The sequence below is a fragment of the Sinohyriopsis cumingii genome, chromosome 16, assembly GCF_028554795.1.
Source record: "Sinohyriopsis cumingii isolate HCF-2022 chromosome 16, ASM2855479v2, whole genome shotgun sequence".
Classification (NCBI taxonomy): domain Eukaryota; kingdom Metazoa; phylum Mollusca; class Bivalvia; order Unionida; family Unionidae; genus Sinohyriopsis; species Sinohyriopsis cumingii.
In genome coordinates, this window is record NC_142976.1 from 14516005 (window position 1) to 14532367 (window position 16363).

The 16363-nt window shown below is 39.1% G+C and overlaps 1 protein-coding gene across 1 annotated transcript in view; it reads left to right on the plus strand.

Moving 5' to 3' along the window:
* The first annotated feature begins 9743 nt into the window (after positions 1 to 9743).
* The window catches only part of LOC149779970 (inositol 1,4,5-trisphosphate-gated calcium channel ITPR2-like), a 290413-nt gene continuing 283793 nt past the window's right edge, over positions 9744 to 16363 (plus strand). The window contains exon 1 of the mRNA XM_089936693.1: positions 9744 to 10116. Coding sequence (XP_089792819.1) covers positions 10034 to 10116 — 83 coding nt within the window. The 5' untranslated portion in view covers positions 9744 to 10033. The remainder of the gene's footprint in view (positions 10117 to 16363) is intronic.

The window sequence follows — 16363 nt, forward strand, 5'->3', positions numbered from 1 at the left end:
TACTTGGGATGAAACCGCCAAACGCTTGATTGCGTTCCATCTGAATACAAAACCGACGAGTTTGGTGTTATAGTTTCATAGATTTCGTACGCATTGTCAGTTAATTACATAACTGCCACGCCTGGAATTCCCTAAGGTGCAAATCTGTATAATGGGTGACACAAACTTTATTAAGACACTGGTGTATCGTGAATTCTGTTTTGTTATACCCGATCTTTCTTCGCGCCGCGTTGTGAGAAGGCTCTTCAAGCGGTGTCTATTTAGGCATGTTTAATGTACCTAAGCCGTATTTCGAAAAGCAGGCAAACAGTGAGCTCTTGCATGTTTTTCATGTTTTACTTGACTTTTACAGAAATAACCGAAATTTGTAAAATGAAACCCTTGTTACTTATTTTAATCAGCTCATGGCATATTTTGGAGGCTAGCGGAATGGTGCCGCCAATATCAGATTACGCTGTCACAGAGCACTACTGAAATGATAAATTCGATGCCAGTTGCAGATTCCAGGATCCAATATGCATTGACTGACTAACGGTAAACCCCAGGGTGAGCCACATCAATCGCATCTAGTAAATAAGGCCCTCTGCTCTCACCAAACAATTGTTCCCCTTGGAGGATATAAACGGGACTAGACTAATATTCTCAATGTCAGAATATTATCTGTCACACATCTGACTACCAAAATAGAGGGGCGTATACAATTGTCTACATAAGCCTTTCTAACCGTGTTTTGCAGACAGTGGGAGTGCGCCAAATTTAAGGTCTTGTTTATGACCAAATCTAGGGTCAACAATGATGTTGCCGCCCTAGGTAATCTTGAACTTGTCTTGGTACTCCGCATGATCCTCGAAGGTCATAAGTGCGGAGTAGATGTATAATTTCCTAGCTTTAATGTGATCCCCGTGATCTATGTAGCCGTCATTTTTTGTAAGACCCTGGACATGGTGTCGCCGGTCTAGTTAGCTTCAAATGCGACCTGTTCGCCGAGACACGTTGTTACTGTTGTGCCTAACCTTTCGATCATTGTGTTGAGGTCTACTTTTCTAATTGTGTCTTGATCGTCCACATACGTCTTTGCAACATTGTCTTGGCGATGAACTTATCCTTCAAGGCAGCGTTTTGTGACCTACCAGGACATCCACCAGATTTCATCCTTCGAAAAGCGTACCCTCTTTAAAAGCGGAGAGGGTACACGGCGCCCACACTACGCCAGGTCTCAGTAGCAGTAAAAAAAAGTCTACGTCAAAGAATTTTGGCTTACTGGCGGTCTCTGTTTACACAATAACGTCATTCATGTCTATGGGGTAGAAAAAGATTTTTGCAATTTAAACGCTCAACACTTATCACGTACTGGGTGAGGTTCCCGAGAGCGCTTAGGAGGGCCTCGCCTGTCTCACTGGCAGCGTCTGATGCTGTTCATATGTATGGCCTACGTGCTGAGATCCGACCTGCTTCAATTAACAGCTGACCAGAGACAACACCGTCAACAGCCGTTTACATCAGCACACCAGGTTTCATGTCGTTGTTGAGCGATATTAAGATCGCAGATCGGCCCGTCAGAATTTTCTGAAAAGATAGTTGGAGCCACGGTCAAGGCAGAGACACGCAACCATCCCCACTAGCCAAAATCATCCAATGTGTTACGTAGTGTTGCGAGTTGCCGAGGTCGATAATGCCAACCCTTTGCACACCTCTCCCTGGAAACAACAGCCATGGGCGTGAGACGGGCAAATATGATAATTGGAAAAGATACCGACTTTTTTTTAGATCAAAGACGGAAAGGGAAAATTGCCTTGCGGATCACCCGTGTGCGCATGTCCATGATAGCCCTCAGCATTATTGGACGCTAGAACTGGACCGCAGTATGTCACCCTTGCCGATGTTCTAGGCTGCGACGAGTTGCTCCAGTAGTTAGACTGTGAGGAATTCAATATGTCTTTTGTACGCATGTATGTGCTATGGGTGGACATTAAAAAAAAAATTTTGCGGCAACTTGGACAACCGTCATTAATTCTCCACCGCAAGAGAAGGAACGTTTGGTCGCTAAGAATGATTATACGCGTGCAACTATCTTCTTTCACAAGAGTATTAATGGAAAAGGACGTGTGCAAACAACTTCATGTCAAAGAAGGGCCCATGTCAAGGATGCTTAAAGAGGGGACGTAAGGTTCCACATTTATCTAGCCGTAAATTTCTCGAAATCGACTCCACGAATTATTATTTATGTTTTCCTACTGTTGCAACAGATCCCGAGCTAGATACTATCCAAGAGGCGTTGGAATCAAAATCCTGTAAGTAGTGGCAAAATTACAACAACTTATTGATATATTAGATGTACAGTGAGCGTGCTTTTCAAACCCTGTACTCACAGGGTACCCCATATTGTTCTCTCGAAAAATTTCGTCATAGGTAGACGCTGACCCCTAAAGATAAAATGTCTAAGAAGGGTCCATGTCGAAATCTATAATAACGTTCGGACGGCATGTGTTGTACCCATCCCATTTATCTAGCCGACAATTTTGCAAAATCGGGTAGATAAATTTTCTTGAAACTTTAACTACAACTGGAACACATACCTAGATGGACGAACCCGAAGAGGCGTTGAAATAAAAAGGATCTAAGTCGGAGTTCAGTTCGTAAAAATATATTGTTATAATCGATACACATTCTGCGTGTTTTTCATACCTGAACCGGTAGGGCGACCATTACTTAGCTGGTTTCTTTTCACGAAATTCATTAAGACTTCCTTTGTGGGTCGACTCAATCACCAAGAGAAAAATATCAAATAAGGACCCATGTTAAAACTCTGTAAAGAGGGGATGTAATGTCCCAACTGTATATATAAAATTTAATCTTCCAACGGCATGTGTTGTACCCAAACCCCTTTATCTAGCCGACTAATTTTCTTTAAACTATTTATACTGCTGAAACTGATCCCACACTAGATAGTTTCAAAGAGGCGATGAAATCAAAGTCATCTAAGTCCGTGTCCAATTAGTTTAAGTTATTGCTTAATTCGATCCACATTATGCGTGTTTTTCATATCCGGTACGTATCTCTCCCCTAGAGATGAAATGTCATTGGATAGTCGATGTGAAAACTCTTTAAAGGTTGTACGTAATATTCCAACTGTATACGTAAGGCAAAATCTTCTTATATAGCCGCAAATTTCTCAAAATTGGCTCATCGAAATTTCTTCAAACTTTGCCTACTGATGGAACACATATCTACCTAGAAATAGCCGAGGAGTTGAAATAAAATCCTCCAAGTAGATTTTCAACTGAGTCAAATTATTGCGGCCGAAACTCCCTCGGCTACAGTACACCGAGTCTCGCCATCTCGGGTATTTTAGCATAGGTCTTTGTATTTTGAGCGACACCCCACTGAATCTGTCTGAGGAATGGCGCTCCAGAGTGCGATAGATTTCTACCTAGCAGGTATGATGATACCGTCTTATTCCTGGCTTCTTGTCGCCGACTGAGTTGCTCGAACGCTGAGTCGCTGATTGGGTGTCCTGTGATCGACGACTGTGTCGTAAACTGAGTCGCTGATCTTGACATAGAGCTCCTACTCGTCGAGTCGTCGACTGGGTCGCTGAGTTGCCGACTGTATCGATGACTGGGTGGCGGAGTCGCTGACTGGGTCTCCGAGTGAGTCGCAGTATCGTCGACTGTGCTGCTGACTGTGTCACAGAGTAGCCGACCGGGTGTCAGAGTCGTCGCCTGTTTCGCAGAGTTGCCGAATGAGTCGCTCAGAGAGTCGCAGAGTCACCAACTGTTCGTCTGTGAGTCGCAGAGTCGTTGACTGGGTGTCTTGTGGTCACCGGGTCGCCGACTGGGTCGCAGAGTCGTCGACAGTGTTGCTGACTGTGTCGAAGAGTTGCCAACTGGGTCGCAGATTTGGTCGCAGAGTCGCCGATTGGATGTCAGAGTCGTCGACTGTGTCACTGGCTGTGTCGAAGAGTCGCCATCAGGGTCGCCAACGTTGTTGCAGGGTCGCTGGCTTGGTCACAGACTTGGTCGTAGAGTCGCCGACTGGGTCGAAAAGTCGATGATTGTGTCGCTGACTTGGTTGCAGAGTTGGCAACTGTGTAGCTAACAATGCCGCCGGCAAGGTGTGGTCGCATGTTGTTACTCGATCAAGAGCAACACAGAGATAGACTAACAGTGCGAAATGATGAGAGAAGATATATCTTGTTGCAAAAGTTCCACGTTTCTTGGACACGTCTTGTTGCGCCTGTATCCTGGTGGACGAAAGTCCTTGTCCCTACACTTTTTAAATTGCCCAGTCTGGCCCTTTCCAGGTCAGCGAACTGAGACCAAATGTGGTTGCTCCGGCGGGTGGTTATACTACTTCACTAAAAGGGGACGTCTTCACACAATACCGCTTTATAACACAACATCACTGCCACAACGGTTGCCACGTATATATCTCCAGGCGGAATTACGTGACCCAAGCTAAGACGCTAGACGGCACTAAAAAGCCCGCAAACATTTAAAATTAAACATACATTTTAACGAAACGAAAATTACCCTATATGAAAAGAGAATTGCTTCGTGGATCGCCTCTATCACCTCGATATAAAATGTCGAAGAAGGGTAAATGTCAAAACTCTATAGAAGGGTACGTCATGTCCCAACTTTACACACAATATATAATATTCTTGCAACATGTGTTAAACAACACTTTTTTATCTAGCCGAGAAAATCTCAAAATCGGCTTGACGAATTATCTTTAAACTTTTGCTCCTGTTGGAAACGATACCGAGTTAGATATCGCTGATGATGCGTTGAAATCAAAATCCTCTAAGAAGGGGTTCAAATAGTAAAACTATTGACCCATTCTATCTACATTGTGCATGTTTTCGTACTCAGTAACCATAGGGACCCCATACTTTTGCTGATTCTTGTCGACGAAATTCGTCCTGACTTCCTTCGAGGAAAAATGATTTCATATTGCTAGGACGGGTACCTATTTAGATACTGTCAAAGAGACTCTGAAATCAAATTCCTCTAACTAGGAGTACAATTAGCACAAATTATTGAAACAATATATAAACCATTTCGTGTTGTTCATACTCGACACGCATTGGGTGCCCATTATTTCGCTGTTTCCTGCCGACAAAATTCGTCAGGACTTCCTCCGTTGCTATACTTTATCCTCTAGAGATAACATATCACTAGAACTCCTGTCTCTAGCGGTGAAAATCTCAAAATCGGCTCGACGAATTTTCTTCAAACATTTCATACTGTTAGAGCGGGTCCCGATTTAGATATTGTACACGAGACGTTAAAATCAAAATCCTCTAAACTGGAGTACAACTATTAGACTAATGATACAAGCAAATGACTTTTGCGTTATGTTTCATACCCTGTACATATAGCCCCCTGCCCCTTATACTGCTTACTGCTCTCGACGAAATTCTTCAGGACTTCCTTCGTAGATACACTATATCCCCTAGAGACAGAATATTATATAAGAGTCTATTTCGAAACTATCAAGAGCGGACTAATGGTACAACTTAGTTCGTAAGATATACCCTTCTTACGGAATGTGTTATTCCCGACCTCATTCATCTACACGCGAATTTCTCGAGATGGGCTCAACGAATTTTCTTCAGATTTTTCGTATTGTAAGAACGGGTTCCTGACTAGATAGTGTCCAAGCGGCGTTGAAATCAAAATCCTCTAAGTAGAAACTCAGTTAGTACAAACTATTGATACAAATATATTAATATTTGCGGGTTTTTTCATAGCTAGCACCCATAGGACGTCCATCGCGGATGGACTCTATCCCCTAGAAATGACATATCGAAGATAGGGCCCATGTCGAATCTCTTAAGAGGGGACGTAATAGCCCAACTAAATACGTCAGATATCATCTTCATACGGCATGTAATGTACTCGACCTCCTTTAGCTAACCGCGAATTCCTAGAAATTCTTACTACTTTTAGAACGGATCCCTAAATAGACACAGTTCAAGAATAGCTGAAATCAAAATGCTCTAAGCTGGAGTACAGTTAGCAAACAAGTATTGATACTATCTATTAATATTTGCGTGTTTTTCATACCTGGGACACATAAGGCGCCATTTATTTTGCTGTTTCCTCTCGATGGAATTCATCAAGTTATCTTTCGTAGGTGGACTCTATCCCCTGCAGATAGAATATCAAAGAAGGGTCTATGTCAAAATAGTATAAAGAGGTGACGTAATCGCCCAATAGTAAACGAAAGAAATAATTTTAAGTCATGTGTTCTGCTCGACTTCTTTTATCTAGCCGCTAATTTCTCAAAATCAGCTAGACGAATTTTCCTCAAAACTTCCCTGTTAGAACGGATTCCTAATTGGATACTGTTCAAGAGAGGTTGAAATCAAACTCATCTAAGTTCGAGTACAATCAATACAAACTAGTCATACAATCTATAAACATTTGCGTGTTTTTAATACCCGTGACCCATCCGTGGCACCTCTTTTATTTCGTTCCTACCTCTCGACGAAATTCGTCACGATTCCATTCGTTGATGGACTCCATCCCCTAGAGATAAAATATCAAACAAAGGTCAATGTCAAAACCCTTAAGAAGGGACGTAATGGAATAACATCATACGTATGATATCGTCGTCTGACGGCATGCGTTGTATTCGACTTCCTCTAGGCAAAAATTTCTCAAAATCAGCTCTACGAATTTTCGTCAGACTTTTCATACTGTTCGAGCGGGTCCCCGTTTCAATACGAACAAAGAGACGTTGAAATCAATTTTAGAATACTCTTAGTACAAACTGTTGATACAGTCTATTAACATTTGCGTGCATTTCATACACGGGACCCATAGGGCGCCCCTTATTTCGCTGTTCCCTCTCAACGAAATACATCAGGACTCCAGTCGTTGGTGGAGTCTATCCCCTAGACATTAAACATCAAAGAAGGGTCCATATCAAAACTCCATGAAAATGTGACAAAATGCCCTAAATGCAAACGTAAGATATAATCTTATAGCATGGGTTCTGCTCGACTTCCTTTATGTAGCCGCAAGATTCTCGAAATTGGGTCCACGAATTTTCTTCAAACCTTGAAACTATCTGAAAGACGTTGAAATCAACATCCTCTAAGTTGGAGTACAACCAGTACCAATTAGTGATCCAATCTATTAACATTTGCATGTTTTTCATACCCGTTACCGATTATACATCCCTTATTTGCTTGTTTCCTCTTGACGAAATTCGTCAGGGACTCCATCGTGGATGTATCTATCACCTAGAGATAAAATATCAAAGACGGGTCCATGTCGAAACTATTAAGAGGGGACGTAATGGCCCAAGTGATTAGGTATGATGTCATCTTCTGACGGCATGTGTCGTGCTCGGGCTCATTTCTCTAGCCGCGAATTTCTCAAAATTGGCTAGATGAAGTTTCTTCACACCTTTTCTACTGTAAGAACGTGTCCATAAGTAGATACTGTCCAAGAGACGTTGAAATCAAAATCCTCTAAGTTCGAGTACAATCAGTACAAACTAGTGATACAATATATTAACATTTGCGTGTTTTTCATACCCGGTACCTCATAGAGCGCCCCTTATTTCGTTGTTTCCTTTCGACGAAATTCATCAGGACTTCCTTTGTGGGTGGTTTCTATCCCCGAGGAAAAAACATCAAAGAAGTGTATTTGTCAAAACGCAATGAAAAGGTGACGTAATGGCCCAAATGTAACGTAAGATATAATCTTACGGCTTGTGTTGTACTCGATCTCTTTATCAAGCCGCGAATTTCTCGAATTTGGCTAAACGAATTTTCTTCTGAATTTTCCTACTGTTATAACGGGTCCCTAGCTAGATAATGTCCAAGAAGCGTTTAAATCAAAATCCTCTAAGTAGAGGTTCCATTAACACAAACTATTTATACGATTTATTAATATTTGAGTTTTTCACACCCGGTACCCATCGAACACCTCTTATTTCGCTCTTACCTCTCGATGACATTCATCAAGACTTTCTTCATGGATGCACACTATCCCCTAGAGTTAAAAAAAATTGAAGACGGGTCCATATCAAAACTCTAAAGCTGAGACGTAATGGCCCAACTGTATAACGGCATATGTTGAACTCAGCCTCCTTTCTCTAGCAACGAATTTCTCGAAATCGGCACAACGAATTTTCTTCAAACTTTTTCTGTTGCTAGAACGGGACCCTTTTTAGGTACTGTATGAGACAATGAAATCAAACTTCTCTCAGTATGGGTCAGTTAGTACAAACTATTGATACAATCTATTAACATTTGCGTGTTTTTCATACCCGGTACCCATCTGGTGTCCCTTATTCCCCTGTTTCCTCTCGACGAAATTCGTCATGACTTCTTTGTAGGTGGACTCATCCCCCTAGAGATAAAATGTCAAAGAAGGGTCTATATCAAGCTATATAAAGAAAGGACGTAATGACCCAAGTATATACGTAAAATAAAATTTTCATACGGGATGTGTTGTACCCGACCGCCTTTACGTGGCCGCGACTTTCTCAAAATCGGCTTGACGATTTTGTAAAATTTGTTATATCCATTTTTTACTGTTAGCACGGGTGCCTAACCAAGTACTGTCCAACAGGCGTTGAAATCAAAATCCTCTAATCAGATGTTCAAATAGTACACACTCTTGATTCAGTCTATTAACATTTGCGTGTTTTTCATACCCGGTACCCATCGGACTCCCCTTAAATCGCGGTTTGCTATACACGAAATTCGTGATGACTTCCTTCGAGAGTTGGCTCTATTCCTTAGAGATAAAACATCAAAGAAGGTTCCATGTCAAAACTCTATAAAGAGATAATGTTCTTACGGCATGTGTCTTAAGCGACCTCCATCTAGCCGCAGATTTCTCGAAATCGCCTTGATGAATTTGTTTAAAAAAGACGGTTTCTACTGTTAAAACGTGTACCTAGTTAGACACTATGAAAGGGAAGTTGAAATCAAAGTCCTCTTAGAAGGTGTTCAATTAGTACAAAATATCGATGCAAGATACAATCTATTAATTTTTTTTTTTTTTTTTTTTTTTTTTTTTTTTAATACCAGGTACCCATAGTATGTCCCTTATTTCGCTGTTCTCTCTCAACGAAATTCGTGAGGACATATTTCGTGGATGAGGTAAAATGTCAAAGAAGGGTACATGTCAAAACTCTATAAGAAGGTGCCTAATGGCCCAACCCAAATATATACATAAGAACGTAAGATGTAATCTTATTACGGCATATGTCGTGCGCGACCTACTTCATCTAGCCGCAGATTTCTGGACTTCTTTCGTGACTACACTATCCTCTAGAGATAACTTGTCAAGAAGGGTCTATGTCAAATCTCATTAAACTGTATAAGTAAGATATAATGCTCTTGCGGCACGTGTTTTACCCGCCCTCCACTCCCCTTTATGTAACCCCAATTTCTGGAAATTATGCAAGTATGCTTAGTTCCTCAATTCCAAGGACTTATAAATGCTCAACATAATTCTCCTCGAAGGACATGGCGACCACACAAAAGAAATCTCTAATTTTGCACTTGTATGATGTTTTTTGTGGTGTTCCTATTACCTGAGTCATCAGTAAACTTTTCGACCCCGGATAATAATACTTCACGCCATCCATCACAAGAAACGACCCATATCAAATTACTAAACATTAATACCTGTCAACATCCTTAACCACTCCTACATATAGTCCGTGATCTGTCTGTATTCAGCTTTGTATAGCTGGTACCAAGAGAACACTCGTGTTTCTCCAATCTGGTTAAAGTTACACGAATGAATGCCCTAAACAGCTTTCATCTGCATTAACTACGTGGTAACTAATTAAATACTGAATTGGGAATAATGAATAAAGAGAAAACTCGGTGTGAATAAGGAATAAGTATTCAAATGTGTGTGAAAACTGTTGAATCGGGAATAAGGAATAAGTATTTAAATGTGTGTGAAAACTGTTGAATCGCTAATAAGTAACTGGTTACTTATTCCTTATTGAATCGGGAATAAAGAATAAGTAACCAACTTGATTTAAGTGGATGGGGGAATACCTGTGTATTGGAGATTATATTTGTCTCTACTGCGAAGAAACAGAGGGATATGTGTACAGCCACCATTCCAGGTAAGTAAGCAAGTGACCATCTAAGCTCGCAAACCTGTTTATCTATCTATCTATCTATCTATCTATCTATGAGAGAGAGAGAGAGAGAGAGAGAGAGAGAGAAACACCTGTGGCACATGCCATTGAAATTTCATCACTGCTTTAAGAACGGTCAGAATTTTGGGGCGAAAAAATGAAACAAAAATCCTATGCAGATATATCACAGGTTTTAGAAATTCGATCACTGCAGTAAGAATATGTAAGAATATCAAGGTGTGTGCCTGTATGAGTGAATCTTGTACACACACACACACACACACACACACAGACACACAGACACACACGCACTCGAAGCTGTCTTCTACGCAAACTCAGATCTACATTTTAGCCCTTCATTGTACTCATTTAACATTCGGGTCTCTAAGTCCTAGGTAGGCATCAATCGTATGCCTATGGCTCCTACCCAGCATCAGCTATTACGGTGCATATCCTGTACTGTCATGCCTTGTAGCATTATAAACATGGATCCAAGGCGAGACATAGGATTTTCAGTCAACGTTGGTCGTTTACAAGAGTTTCCAACATACCCAGTAAAGTCAGATTCAAACGCTCCACCATTCCATTTCACATGGGATCTTTTCAACGTGAACCAGGCTTAACAATTCCTTTATGAGTGCCCTGTCAAAGTTTCGTCACTGGTCAGCGCGTATCCTTTCTGGGAATCAATAGTGTACAATAAAGTTTCAAACAAAACTTTTGCAGTCATTTTTGCAGTCTGGTTCCGAGTTGGGACTGCATGGGCGTATCTTGTAAAATGGTATATTATCACAAGGAAATCTTTATAACCACCCTTCGTCATCTCAGGAAATCTAGACACAAAATCCATCGGTCCGGTGGTCTGTATTGTGACCAACTCAGCAGCCGGAACAAGCGATTTCCTTCGTATGTAACGAGGACAGACTTTAAACTTGTACTCTACGTGTGCCTCAGGTACATGCCAATTGAATCTAGACTTAACCAGAGACAAGGTTCTCTCGTGACTTTGATGACTAGCATTATCATGTAGTTCTTTTAAAGCAAGGTCACTGTATGCAAGTGTCTAACAAGTTGACGGGTGGTTTCTCCTTGGATATTGGAAGTTCATTAAAACACTCCATTGATAAACCCAAGTTTGTTCCAATCTCGGAAACAGCGTCTTACTTCGGGAGTTTCTATTTTTAACTTGTCATGTCTTGGTATGTCATTCCGAATCATTAAATAAATAAATTTTCAAAAGACTTTACTGCCGCCTGTTCTTCCGTCCAGTTTGCATGTTTATGGCCTTGAAAAAATCATGCCACTTGTTGTTCTATATCTACGTGAAAGATGCTTGAAAGAACCAAGCTTTCTCTGAGGGGTACAGTAATGCCATCTCAATAAATAGCTTTAACAACCTGTTGAAAAATGTGCTCAGTTACGTGTATATCACGGCAAAGACCATCTGCATGTTTGTTTATTTTACCACTGTGATTTATCAAATTGAAGTTGTAATTATCTAAAGAAGCCAGCCAACGATGACCAGTTGCATATAGCCTCGTAGATGACAAAACATCGTTCAGTAGTTTGTTATCAGTACAAATTTCCAATTTATTACGGTGAAGATATTTAAAATATTTTGTCTTAAATTGCCCACTTAAGTGCCAGAAATTCAAGTTTGATTGCAGGGTAGCTGCATTCACTTGGACGCAAACTCATACTTGCATTCCCGATCACTCTTTTGTTTTTTCTGTCGTGTACCTAATAAAGAACGGCAATTTGATGAATCTGCATGGAGAATGAAAGGTTTGGATAAGCAACATAATCGGGCACAAGGGAATTACATAAATTTCCAATGCATTTGTTGTGCATCGTCCCAGACCTATTTCTCTTTTGGTTTCTTTGACTATTCAGCCATCGTATTTGTGGAATGTCCAACCAAGAGATGAGTGAGGGCATTAACAAGCTTGGAATAATCTTCGACAAACCGTCTTTAATATACTGTAAAACCAAAGAAACAACATATGTCTTTGATTTTCTTGGGAACATGCCAAGTAGTGAAAGTTTACATTTTCTCAGGGACTGCGTGAATGCCTTCCTCCGAGATAAAAAGACCCAAATATGAAAACTGCGTCATGAAAATCTGACAATTTGACGGTTTAAATTTAAAACATATTGCTCAAGCTTCAAACTTGGATAAATATTCTACAAACGTACATGAAAATATGAGAATATCAATTAAAAATGTAATACAGTCTTTTAAATTGAGCTCTCCGATACACAGTAAAGACTTTGAAATGTTGCTGGATTGTTTTAGTAAAAATCCCATACCATTACATTCATAAAAGCCTAGGTTAACTACCGGAAATATTTCATTGTCCTCTTCTTCTATTTGTACTTGCCAATAGCCGTAAAAGAGATCCTACTTCTCACCCGACACGTGGTCAATACCGCCAGCGAACCTGGGTAACGTGTACACTTTTGTCACTGTTTTGAAGTTAAGGTCACTGAAATCAGTACGAAAACATAAACTGGCTTTTTTCTTATGAACTAAAACTACATTCGAGGAAAAAAGGACTCGATGACTCACGTATTGCTCCTGCATTTAGCATTTCTTTGTGATATGGACGAACGTCTTCAGTCATGCTAGGAGGAAGACATTGGAAGACATTGGTGTGGCTGTGACAGTGGAATGCTATCAGTCACGATAATTTTGTGTTTACCAAAATCACATGTACTTAGTAGTTTTGTGACTCGGTTTCTGGACCGTACAGGCAATGATTCTCCATCTATTAAACTGTCAAAAGCCACAATCCATTCTTGTAGTATATCATGGTTAACGTTCTGAGAAGAAAAAATTTGCTCTAAGCAAACGAATGAGATTTGTATCTGAAACGACAGGAACATATTTATTAAATAATTGCATCTGATTCAACCAAGACTAGGAAATAGATATAACCTTGACTGAGAAAGGGAACCGCAACGTCTGCTTCAGTATAACCTCGATATTGTAACTGATTCCCATCAGCGCCATATACTAACAGATTGACGTCAGAAATGCTCTGTAAATCTGGTTTGTTTCGTAATGCATTACAAAATTGAGAAACATAACTCACCATGGAGCCAATAACAATTAGGGTTGTGGCCTGTATGACACAAACGTCTATTAGAACTTCATTGCTGCTACCAACTAATATATCTATGACCGCGTGCTTTATGTTATTATTAATAGGATTAGTGTACAACTGACTGACCTTCACTAGTTTTCCCTGCCACAGGGACGGTTACTCTTGGGTTTTGCGACCTTTCAATCCCACAAGTGTTGCAGATATTACCACGACCCCGGCCACTGTAAGTACCCCTCGAAACCTTACGACATGATGTACTTTTGATGTAATACTGGGTCCATTGTCTCCACGGCCTTGTCTTAGACTTAAAACTCCATCTTTCTGCTGTAAATTATTTTTTTTTGTGACTGAAGCTTATCTACATTCTCCTCCGAAGATTTCATTCGGTCCATCAATGTAGCCAACTGTTTTGATAAAACTTCAAACTTCTTTACCAATACAATGTAAGATTCTCAATATCAATGAATGTGTCCTTTTTATCGATCGATAAGTGAATACACATGGAAAATAAACTTTCATTGGCTCATTCAAACATGGTCAGAGGTCATACTGAGTCAATATCACGAAAGACAAATTACTCACGTTCGAAGTGATTGATTGGATATATATATATATATATATATATATATATATATATATATATATATACATATATACACATACATACATACATACATATATATATATATATATATATATATATACATACATACATACATACATATATATATATACATATATATACATATATATACATATATATATACATAGATATATATATATATATATACATATATATATATATATATATATATATATATATATATATATATATATATATATATATATATATATATATATATATATATATATATATATATAATAGATGAAGTCTTAAAGCTGGCAGCCATAAAACGTAGTGGCAAGATAGAGGAAGTCTTAAAACGGGCGGCCGTAAACCGTAGTGGTAAGATAGAGGAAGTCTTAACGCAGGCAGCCAAAGAACGTAGTGGTAAGATATAGGAAGTCTTAAAGCTGGCAGCCATAAAACGTAGTGGTAAGACAGAGGAAGTCTTAACGTCGGCGGCTATAAAATGTAGCGGAATTTCGCTCAAGACATGCGACTAAGTTGAGATTGTAGTTTACAGTAACATTGTATAATTGTTTTTGGTATAAAGATTTTTTTAAATTCAAAGGATTTTATGTTAAATGAAATTAAAATGTCAAAAACAAACTTCTACGAGGAATGGAACGCTCACCTAATTAATATAGAAGATAAGGACTGACAATAATTCATTCTGCTTTCATGAAATCCCACAAATTGCGTAAACCTTTCATGGATGCAATTAAAGATTTTACATAGAACCTTACATTCCAGTGATTTTCTTAAAACAGACAAAATTGTCACAAATGTTTTTTGTTCCCTGTGTATGCCAGCTGCGACAACAATACCTCATTTGTCTGGGATTATCACAAATCAGGCACTAGTAATGGCTTGTTACAATGGGTCAAGACCAACAACTTGGTTTTCTCAAAGCAAAGTGTCACATTTATTTTTTACCTCAGAGGACAACGTGCTATTTTAAAAGTACTTTTATATAGCTGTTACCTTGATTTGATTGAAATATATCATATTCGAATCTTCATACATAAGAAGCATGTGTGCTCGTAAGAACGGACCTATCATTTCAATCTTCAGGATAATTTCCATTTTATCAGAAATCACAATTGTCAGTCAAGATCAGTGTATGTTTGGTCTTTTGTGCAATACTTTGAATACGGCTGCTTAAAAAGAATATTCCTTCTGTAATAAATATATAGTAAATCATGTGTAAGGAAGCTAATAATTAAATCATTCATTACCCTGTCACGTGAAACAGAAAGGTAATAAATGCGTCTTGTCGATAGTAAATTCGTCCTGTTCGTAATGAATGATTCCTTGGATTTTTTATCATTTGAATTAAAAATGCATTTTTGCGTTTGGTTTTTGCTGAAAAAAAATTTAAATAAATAATACAGTTCTTAAAAATATTGAAGCTGAGTTTAAAATTTTTGCGGTAAAATACTGAGACAGTTTTATTTAATCCCCAATTACGCACTCTTTGATAAATGTGCAAACATCATTAATTAGCTGGAATAATACACCTAAATGTCTTGGTCATTCGCTTATATGATTCTAACAAATCTGGATTGTCTTGAATTTCAAACAGGCCCGAACGTGTCTGTATTGTTTGAATTTCAAACAGACGCGAACCTGTCTGTATTGTCTTGAATTTCAAACAGGTGCGAATCTGTCTGGATTGTCTTCAATTTCAAACAGAATTTAAGACGATTGTCGTGGGTCGAGCATGAACCGTCTGGAACGATGATGTGATAGATTTGAACATGCCTTTGCATACACAGTTGTTAATAACCTGCAGTGTTAAAGCGTATACCTCTTTTCTATTCACAAACTGTACCAGGGTTTTAATTAATCGCTTAAGTCGTAAATAAAGCTGTAATCTGACAAATGGTGCTTTTTAATATGACCTACTATCAAGATAACCTTATAGATGGAGATATGCATATCTTTTTTTCTCTCAAAGAGACCACTATTTACTTGAAGGCAATGAACAAAGGAAATAGAGCTAGATGGGCAGAGGCTTCTTAGATATCGGTACTTGTGTCCCGTGATTATCTCAGATCTCATTGTAAGAGTCCCATGATTATCGTAATTTAATTTCTCGTTGGGACTCTAACTCTAACCAATGGAACTGAATCTATGCTGTCGGTTAACTGCAAAACATCCTTGGTGTTCTTTATTTGATTTGTTACGGGGGCGGAAACATTAGGTGGAAAATTTTTTTGCAGTAAGATACTTTCCTTGCTTCATATGCATAGTTTTTTCATGTGCAGATTCTCACTTTTCTAGGAACCAATGCAGATCTACGGTCCAAGCCTTAAACCGTTTGATGCATGTTGGGATGATAAATTCGTTTCATTATGTTAGGTGAGATTTGCAAGATCTGATGAATTTCCCACATTACAAGTATATTTTATTATATATACAATTATATTTCGATTAAAATATATATTTGTCTTAATTATAATATGGAGGAGTTTGAGAGATTATCTAAAATCAAGCC